This window comes from Myotis brandtii, unplaced genomic scaffold (genome assembly GCF_000412655.1).
Source record: "Myotis brandtii unplaced genomic scaffold, ASM41265v1 scaffold78, whole genome shotgun sequence".
Taxonomy (NCBI): domain Eukaryota; kingdom Metazoa; phylum Chordata; class Mammalia; order Chiroptera; family Vespertilionidae; genus Myotis; species Myotis brandtii.
This window is the reverse complement of record NW_005371131.1, coordinates 578,537-588,030: the sequence shown is the minus strand read 5'-3', so window position 1 is coordinate 588,030 and position 9,494 is coordinate 578,537. Positions and strand designations below refer to the sequence as shown.

Here is a 9,494-nt window from a genome sequence, read left to right as displayed (position 1 = left end):
TGGGTTACACCTTTGCCAGTGGGTTCAGGAGCGCATGACCAGTGGTCTCTGGTTTGCTCAGTGAAGCGGGGGGAAGCTGGAGAGGTGCTAGGATTTTGGAGGGGCCTGGGGCGCCTGGGGAGGCAAGGAGCAGTGCTGAGGGCGTCCCTGACCAGTAATTTCCACCCGCTCCAGGGGCTGGCTGACCTCAGCAGGGGCTCGGGCCAGCCACACTCCTGGGCATGGCCTGGTGCTGGTGGGGGGAGCTCAGGAGGGTATCAGAGGGCCCCCCCGGAGACCAGTCCTGTCCCCGGCCCTCGCACCTTCATCTCCCGCACATTCTTGTCCCTCTTGCGCTCCATGCGCCACAGCTCGGACATGCACTTCTCCAGGTTGGCAGCTCGGTGGCGGTACTCGATCTCGTAGTGCTGGCGGCTGTCCTGGGGGTGGGGGCGGGTGGGGGAGGGAGACCCACGTCAAGAGCTCTGGACGCCTGGCCCATGGGTCAGAGCGCTGGACAGGGCAGGCGGCTCAGCTGGGAACGTGTGTGCCCTGGGGCCGGGCACTGCCCAGCCCTGGCCTCGGTGCCATCTGTCAGGCGGGAAGAGGCGGCGGCCAGACTCACTTTGATGAACTGCATGTCCAGCTTGGTGTTCTTCTCCATGTGCTGCAGCAGGTCTCCGTGGAACGTCTGCACCTGCGCAGAGGGCAGCGGGTGGTCAGGCGGCCCCTCCCCTCTCAGGCCCCAGCATGCCTTGCACTGCCCACGCAGACCCATTGCCCACCCAGTGCTAACACACCAGGCACCTGCCCGGTCATTAGAGAAATGGGTGTAGCAAGAGTGCCTGGCTGGAGGAGGGATTAAATGTTAATCATGAGAAACACTAAGTGTGGCACCTCGTTCAAACACCCTCGATAACTGTGCCAGCGGCCCTGGTTCTACTCCTGGTCTCAGCCGGTGCTTTGGTGACGCCATTCCCCCTGCCTGGACCCCCCACCAATCTTCCAATGCCTGCCCCCTGACCTCCCGGCGGGGTCGCTGCTCAGTCATTTAGTTCCTGAAAGGTGTGTACATCTGTTCGGTCACTGTCCACTCCTCCAGCCACAGGACAACATCTCTTGCTGGGCCCTCTTCAGCCCTTTTGTATGAGCAGCGAGCACTGTGGGTAGGAACCAGGTCTGACCCATCTCTGCATCCTTGGCACCGTGGGCAGGGCTGGGCCCAGCGGAAAAGTGCTCAGAACGGCTGACGCCTTAGCTGTGGGGGTGGTAGGTTCCCGTGACAGGTGAGGAGAAGGCGGCTGACCACTGGGGGACCGGGAGGCCAGGGGAGGCTTCTGAGCCCAATCTTGGAGGAGCTAGGTCCTAGTTCTGCTTGTGTCTCCAATTTGCTTTGTGATTTTGAACAAGTTGCTGCCCCTCTCTGGGCCTCAGTTTCCCCACCTGTAATAGTAAAGGGTTGGCAAGGTGCTAAGGTCCAGCCCGATAAACCCGATGAGCTTTGTTTTGGGCCTCAGTGGTCGCCTGGCACATTCGCTTGTGTCCCATCGTGTTCCCTGGGTCACTCTGCATCGTTGGGGCATCAGATCTTCAATCCTTCCAGCTGCCCTCTCTGCCCTGGAGTTCAGGTTGCCCAGGGAGCGGAGAGGAGCATCTCTCACCCGCTGCCACCTCCGCCTCTGGGGACCGTCACCTCTGCTGGCATCCTACCTCCTGCCACGGGGTTCTCCCTGCGGTGCTGCGGGGGCTCTGTCCCCCGGGTACGGCATCGCCCAGAAAAGGAATGCTGGGAATTTCCTTCCAGGATGCAGGAAAACCAGTAAGTATAAAAGTTCTGAATTGTAACTTTTCCCCCACAATTGTTTCTGAAACTTTGGTAATTGCTGGTCTGTAAGCGACTGGCCACACCCTAACCCCCTGAGCTGTGGCTACCAGTGTGTGAGTGAGTGTGTGTGTGCGCACGCGTGTGTGTGTGTGTGTGTGTGAGGGTATGTGTGAGTGTGTGTGTGTGAGTGGGTGTGAGTGAGGGTGTGTGTGAGTGTGTGTGTGTGTGTGTGTGCATGAGTGAGGGTGTGTGTATGAGTGAGTATGTGTGTGTGTGTGAGTGTGTGTGTGTGTGTATGAGTGAGGGTGTGTGTATGAGTGAGTATGTGTGTGTGTATGAGTGACGGTGTGTGTATGTGTGTGTGTAAGTGGTGTGGGGCGTGTTAGTGTTATGAGCTGCACTGAGTACACACTTCCGGCCTGTGTGGGCCCTTTTCTGCTGGATCCACGGGAAGTACAACTTCCCAACCGGCGAGACCTCCCAGCCAGGCGGCGCCCACCGTCCTCCTGGCCCTGCCTCCCCCTGAAGAGACAGGTCGGGATTCCTGCCTGAACACAGACTTGTGCTCCCGAACATCCCACATCCTGCTGAACCGCCCAATAGAAGCCACAAGGCTTATGGGAGATGTGGGGCTGGGCAGACGTTCAAAACCCAGACAAGTGTGTAACCAGCGCTAGGAAAGAGGCGACTGGCACCTGGGAGACGAGCTTGAAGTACACTGAAGGCCACAGAGAATATCACAGACGCACAAAGCCAACAGAACGGACATGCTGCCCCTCAGCTACTGCAGAGCTGGCCTGCTGAGGAGGTGGAGGAGGAAGTGGGCTGTCTGCGGGGGGCCGGGGAGGCAGGGGGGCAGAGATGGTTTCAAATGTCCTTATAATACTGACAGCAGACAAACTGGGAGCCTTCTCCCTCCTCTTGATTCTGTTTTCCTCCTCCCTCTCCTCTTGCCTGGAAACACTGCCGGTGAACAAGCCCCCTTCCATCATATGATGTCACTCCTGCTCCAGTCACATCTGGCTGCGCCACCGCGGCAGGGTGAGTGCACAGAGGGGCTATAAGGCGCCCCATTGCCGCGGCCTGACGGCGGTCGCAGACGGGGAGAGGGCACAGCCGAGGCGCCCCCATCGGATGGGCCCGGCACAGGGCAATGGCAAGTCCCCGCACGCTCCTGGAGGCACGGATCTGTGGAGGATGATACTCCACGCGGACTTTGCGCTCTCGCGGCGGGGGAAGCAGACGACTGTCAATAATTGGCAGGTGGCTTTGCAACAAGGAAGTTCCCACCCAGGCAGGCTGAGGACTCCTAGCAGGTCAGGACAGACTTCTCCCCTGACCCCCGCACTATCAGTGCGTCCTGGAGGCCCCGTGCGGGCAGCTGAGGGCAGCCCCGCTGCTGGGAACATGGCTGCCAGCTCTGTGTGACCCCAGGAACTCTCACAAGACTTCTGCCATCTCCACGGGAGACCCCCTTGAAGGAACTGCCTGTGGGCCGAACCCCCATTTGTTCCTGAATCCCCTGCAGTCAGGCTATGCCCTGCCACGCCAACAAAATGCTTTTGTCAAGGTCACGGAGGCTCCATGTTGCTAAGTCAGTTCTCTGGACTCACCCACCTCAGCCAGCCATCACCACTGGACGCGACTGGCCACTCCCTCCTCCTGAAACACCTGTTCCCCCAGCCTCCAGCCGGCACCCTCTCCTGTTTCTCTCACCCCCACCCCTGGCCACTCCGTCCTTTGCTGAGTCCCCCCGTCTCCCTGACCCTTTAACGCTGGGTCGACCCAGAGCTCAGGCCTTGGGCTTCTTCCCTTCCTCACTACGCGCCCCCCCCCCCATGAGTTCCTGCAGTCCCCATGCTCAGACGGCCATCCCAGCCCCAACCTCACCCCCAAACTACAGTTTTCCTGTGTGCGGCTGAGGCGTCCACCTCTCCAATTGTCTTCCAATCATCATCTCACACTTATCTTGTCTAAACTGAGCCCCTGGCCTCTCCTCTCCATCCAAACGGCTCCACATTCAGTTTTTCCACCTTAGCTAATGGCAACTCCACCTTTCCCGTTGGTCAGGTTAAAACCTTGGAGTTACCTAGACTTTCTCCTTTCTTTTGCAACACACATCCAATCCAGCAGGAAACCTCATTGGTTCTACTTTCAATCTGAGGTCTTCTCAACACCACCACTGCTGTATCCCTTTCCCCAGCCTACCTCCCTCTTCTAGATTACTGCAACAGCCTCCTAACTGGTCTTCCGCTTCTGCTTTTGCCCTCCACAGCTATTTTATTCTTTTAAAAATATTTTTTTTTATTGATTTCAGAGAGAAAGGGAGAGGGAGAGAGAGATAGAAACATCAATGATGAGAGAGAATCATTGATCGGCTGCCTCCTGCACACCCACTACTGGGGATCTAGTGCACAACCCAGGCATGTACCCGACCAGGAATCAAACCGTAACCTCCTGGTTCATAAGTTATGCTCAACCACTGAGCTGTACCAGCTGGGCACTATTTTATTTTTAGTATAAGAGCCGGAGTGATCCTACTAAACTATAAGTCAAACAATGAACAAGTGGAAAATGATATTTTAAAATGCCATTTACAAATGACTTCAAAAAAGGTCAAATACCTAGAAATATGTAAAACTACCAAAAGATGTGCAAGACTGCTACACTGAAAATGACAAAACATTGCTATGAGAAATAAATAAATAGAGCGGCATACCATGTTCATGGATCAAAGGACTAGATATTATTAAGATGACCATTGTTTACAGATTAATGAAATCACTATCAAAATGCCAGCAGGCTTTCTTAGAGAAATTGACAAGCTGATTCTCTAATGTATAGGGAAATGCAAAGGATCTTTCATGGAGTGGACAATTTTGAAAAAAAAGAAAAAATTCTTAGACTACTTGATTTCAAGACTTACTATAAAGTTACAGTGATTTATACAGTGTGGTATTGGTATAAGGATAGACAAAGATACTGATGGTCAGAGTAGAGCAGTGATTTTCAATCTTTACCTCATGGCACACATAAACTAATTACTAAAATTCTGCAGCACATCAAAAAATATATTTTTTTGCTTATCTAACCAAAAAACATATCATTTTGATTCATTCACACAGAATAGCTATTGTTGTGTTCGCCGTTGTCATTTTTTTTTTTATTTGACAATCTAAGGGCGAAAAGGTCAGTGCCACTGACTAAATAGCCAGGCACTGCACGTTTTAAAAAAATTATTGTGGGGAGAAACCAAGATGGTGGCATAGGTAAACACCGGAGATTGCTGCCGCAAACAACCACTTCAAAAATACAACTAAAAGACGGAACGGACATCACCCAGAACCACAGGAAGGCTGGCTGAGGAGAGACTCTTCAACTAGAAGGAAAAATAACAGCACACCGAGGCTCAGAGGAGGCGCAGTGTGGAAAAAACTCAGGTGCGGAGGTGCGCGCGCAAAGCGGGCTGGTGGCTGAGAGCGCGGTTGTCGTTTTCGGTCAGGGGGGAGTCTCAGACTCTGAGCTCCAGATACGGGCGAATCGCTGGGGACTCGGACCCAAACGGGAGAAGCGGGAGTGTCTGGCATCAGTTGGAAGGCAGCTTTCCCTCCGAGGTTTGCAGCGGTTCCGGGGGTTCTGAGAAGCAGAGCCTCTGGGAACAGGACTGAGGGCACCATAACGGCTCCCTCCGCCCGCCCTGTTGAGCCCGCCCCGCCCAAGCCCTGCGCAGAGCCATTTGCCGGATCGCCTCAGGCAAAGGCTAGATTAGCACCTCCCCAGAGGACAGAAGTTTTCCGCGGCAGACACAGCTGATTCACACAGCCAGTCGGCCTGGTGGTCAAATCCCTCTAGTATTAACTACAACAATCAAGGCTCAACTAGAACAAGACTGCGCACAAAGACCACTAGGGGGTGCACCAAGAAAGCATAAAAAATGCGGAGACAAAAAAACATGACAGAAATGGAGGATATAGAGCTAAAAATCGCAATTTTGAGGGCTTGCAAAAATGTGCTAGAAGCTGTCAATAAACTTGAGGAGAGAGTCACGAAAACTAATGAGACCCTCGATGCTATGATAAAGAACCAACTAGAAATTAAGCATACACGGACTGAAATAAAGAATATTATACAGACACCCAATAGCAGACCAGAGGAGCGCAAGAATCAAGTCAAAGATTTGAAATGCGAAGAAGCAAAAAACACCCAACCGGAAAAGCAAAATGAAAAAAGAATCCGAAAATACGAAGATAGTGTAAGGAGCCTCTGGGACAGCTTCAAGCGTACCAACATCAGAATAATAGGGGTGCCAGAAGATGAGAGACAGCAAGATATTGAAAACCTATTTGAAGAAATAATGGCAGAAAACTTCCCCCACCTGGTGAAAGAAATGGACTTACAGGTCCAAGAAGCGCAGAGAACCCCAAACAAAAGGAATCCAAAGAGGACCACACCAAGACACATCATAATTAAAATGCCAAGAGCAAAAGACAAAGAGAGAATCTTAAAAGCAGCAAGAGAAAGAGACTCAATTACCTACAAGGGAATACCCATACGACTGTCAGCTGATTTCTCAACAGAAACTTGGCAGGCCAGAAGGGAATGGCAAGAAATATTCAAAGTGATGAATACCAAGAACCTACAACCAAGATTACTTTATCCAGCAAAGCTATCATTCAGAATTGAAGGTCAGATAAAGAGCTTCACAGATAAGGAAAAGCTAAAGGAGTTCATCACCACTAAACCAGTATTATACGAAATGCTGAAAGGTATCCTTTAAGAAGAGGAAGAAGAAAAAGGTAAAGATACAAATTGTGAACAACAAACATGCATCTATCAACAAGTGAATCTAAGAACCAAGTGAATAAATAATCTGATGTACAGAATGAACTGGTGATTATAATGAATCAGGGACATAGAAAGGGAATGGACTGACTATTCTTGGGGGGGAAAGGGGAATGGGAGATGCGGGAAGAAACTGGACAAAAATCGTGCACCTATGGATGAGGACAGTGGGTGGGGAGTGAGGGCGGAGGGTGGGGCGGGAACTGGGAGGAGGGGAGTCAGGGGGGGGAAAAAAAGAGGAACAAATGTAACCTGAACAAAAAAGATTTAATTAAAAAAAAAAAAAAAAACTGAAAAAAAAAACCCGGAAAAAAAAATTATTGTGGCCACACCGGTTGAAAATCAATGGAGAGTTCAGAAATGGACCTAAACATATAGAACAAATCACTTTTTGACCAAGACATCAAGTAAATTGAACAGGGAAAGGGAAGTTTTTTTTAAAAAATGGTCTGGAACAACCAAATATCCGTCCAGGACAAAAGGAACCCTGACTCCCTCTCACTTCATACACAAGAATACATTTGAGATGGAACATAGACATAAGTGTAAACCCCAGAACATAGAACTTCTACAAGAAAACGTAGGAGGCTATCTTTGCGATGGGGGTAGGTGAAGATTTCTTGGGGAGGACACAAGCACAGACCATTTTTTAAAACTGCCAAGTTGGGCTTCATAAAAACTTTAAATTTCTGGTCATCAGAGACGCCATTAAGAAAACGAGTGGACGAGCTACAGACTGGGAAAAAACATTCACCGTACATACATCTGACCAAGGACTCATGTCTTGACTCTATTGAAGAACACGAAAAGTCAGCGATAACAGTAACCCAATAAAAAACGGTCAAAAGATTAAACACCTGCAAGAAGATATGCAAATGTCCAGCAAGCCCTTTAGTCACCAGGATATGCAGAATGTAACCACAACGAGGTATACCATTCCACAGCCATGAGGACGCAGGGTCAGGCAGACTGACAGCAGGGACGTGGGCACGGACAGAGCGCCAGCAGCCTCAGACCCGCTGGCGGGAGTGCAGATCGTCCGGGGACTTCGGAGAACGCTCCGACAGCTTCTTATACAGCTAAGTCTATATCAGCCCGAAGGCCCATCATCCACTCCTAGGTGTTTGCCCAAGAGAAATGGAGATATATACTCACAAAAAGATTTGTACAAGAATGTTCACAGCAGCCCTAATTTTTTTCTTTTTCTTTTTTTTAATCCTCACCCGAGGATATTTTTCCATTGATTTTTAGAGAGAGTGGAAGAGAGAGGGAAAGACAGAAAGAAATGTTGATGGATCGATGGGTTGCCTCTTGCATGCGCCCCGACCAGGGCCCAGACTGGGGAGGAGCCAGCAACTGAGATGCGTGCCCTTGACCAGAATCAAATCAGGGACCCTTCCTTCAGTCCGCAGGCTGACGCGCTATCCACTGAGCCAAACCAGCCAGGGCCACAGCAGCCCCCTTTCTAATAGCCCCAAATGGAAAGCAACCCAAATGACTGACAACTGAAAAAGAGGTAAACAAATCGTGGTATATTCATACAATGGAAGACGTAGCAATTAAACAAAACAAAGCATGGATGCCTGCAACAGCAGGAGTTAAACTTACAGACCTTATGCCGAGTGAATGAAGCAGAACATAAAGAAATGCCGATTGCACAATTCACACAGACCCACGCCTCCTTGCCTGGGGCTGGGGCTGGCTCCGCTCTTGGGGACGGCAGAGTTGTTGTCTGCTGGACCCCCAGTGCCTACGACAGCGCCTGGCACAAGGCAGCGAGGAGCTGTCCAATGCATGAGCCAGAGAGGGAGGCCGCCTCTGGTGTGTGCTGCCCAGTATGGTTCTGGCCGAGGGCCCTGCCCGGTTGTCACAGCCAAGACACCGGTGCCCAGAGATGGCAGCTCTTTTTACAGAGCGGGCCTGGGTGACACTGTCCCTGTCCGGCCCAGGGGTGCCACAGTGACACGGAGAGCCATCGAACACAAGGACAGGCGGTCCCGGGCTGCCCGTGGGAGCCGGGCTCCATAACTCCCACCCAAGCCCAGGGGCGGTGCAGGCGCATGGCTGCATCCACCTCAGAGCGCCAGGGAGTCGCCCGGGGGTTTGTGTAGGTGGGTACACAGTTTCCGCTGGTAAAATTGTTTCCCATTTCAACCTGATAACCAAACTGATGAGTATTTAATGGTGTCCCACAAAGAGCACCCTGAGTTTTAGGGTCCCCCCCACGTGTTTGAGAACCACGGACTGTCACAATCAGTTGAAATTTCCTTCAGAACCTTCTAAGGCCCCTCACCACCGCCCCTTTGCCCCAACTCCGGCCTTTGGCTTATGTCCCCCATGGATGCCGCGCTCACGCCCCGCTTGGCCACTGTGCTCCCTCGGATGCCCGATCTCCTCCTCCCCCTCTGGCCAAGCCCCGCGCCCCCTTCACAGCGCATTCTTCCCTCCTAGTCCTGAAGCTCTGTTCAGTGCCAGTCCCTGTGCCAGGCCCTCGAGCTGCGGAGAGAAGACCACACCCCAGCAGAGCTCTCAGTCTTGGCAGGGACAGAGGCAGGGAAGTGAAATGTCCTTCTAATCATCACAGCTAAGGGACTCGAAGGGCCTGGGTGCCAGGCGAAGGGTGTGTACGTATCCATTTCACTGAATCCTCATAAGACCCTACACGGCAGTTATTGTGATTGTCTCCATTTCACAGACAGATAAACCGAGGCACAGAGAGGTTATGCAAGAGAGCTCACCCCAGGCCACAAAGCCAGTAACGGTGAGGCTGGGCTTTGAACCCAGTGCTCCTAACTGCCACGTGCTAAGAACAGAGGGGAGCATCTGGTGGGGTCTATGGGGGGAGGGA

The 9,494-nt window shown here is 51.9% G+C and overlaps 1 protein-coding gene across 1 annotated transcript in view; it reads right to left on the bottom strand.

The window, feature by feature from the left end:
• The window catches only part of BAIAP2L2 (BAI1-associated protein 2-like 2), a 24,058-nt gene that overhangs the window by 9,866 nt on the left and 4,698 nt on the right, over positions 1–9,494 (bottom strand). The window contains exons 5-6 of the mRNA XM_014530793.1: positions 605–676; positions 303–419 (exon numbers count right to left, since the gene is read on the bottom strand). Coding sequence (XP_014386279.1) covers positions 303–419; positions 605–676 — 189 coding nt within the window. The remainder of the gene's footprint in view (positions 1–302; positions 420–604; positions 677–9,494) is intronic.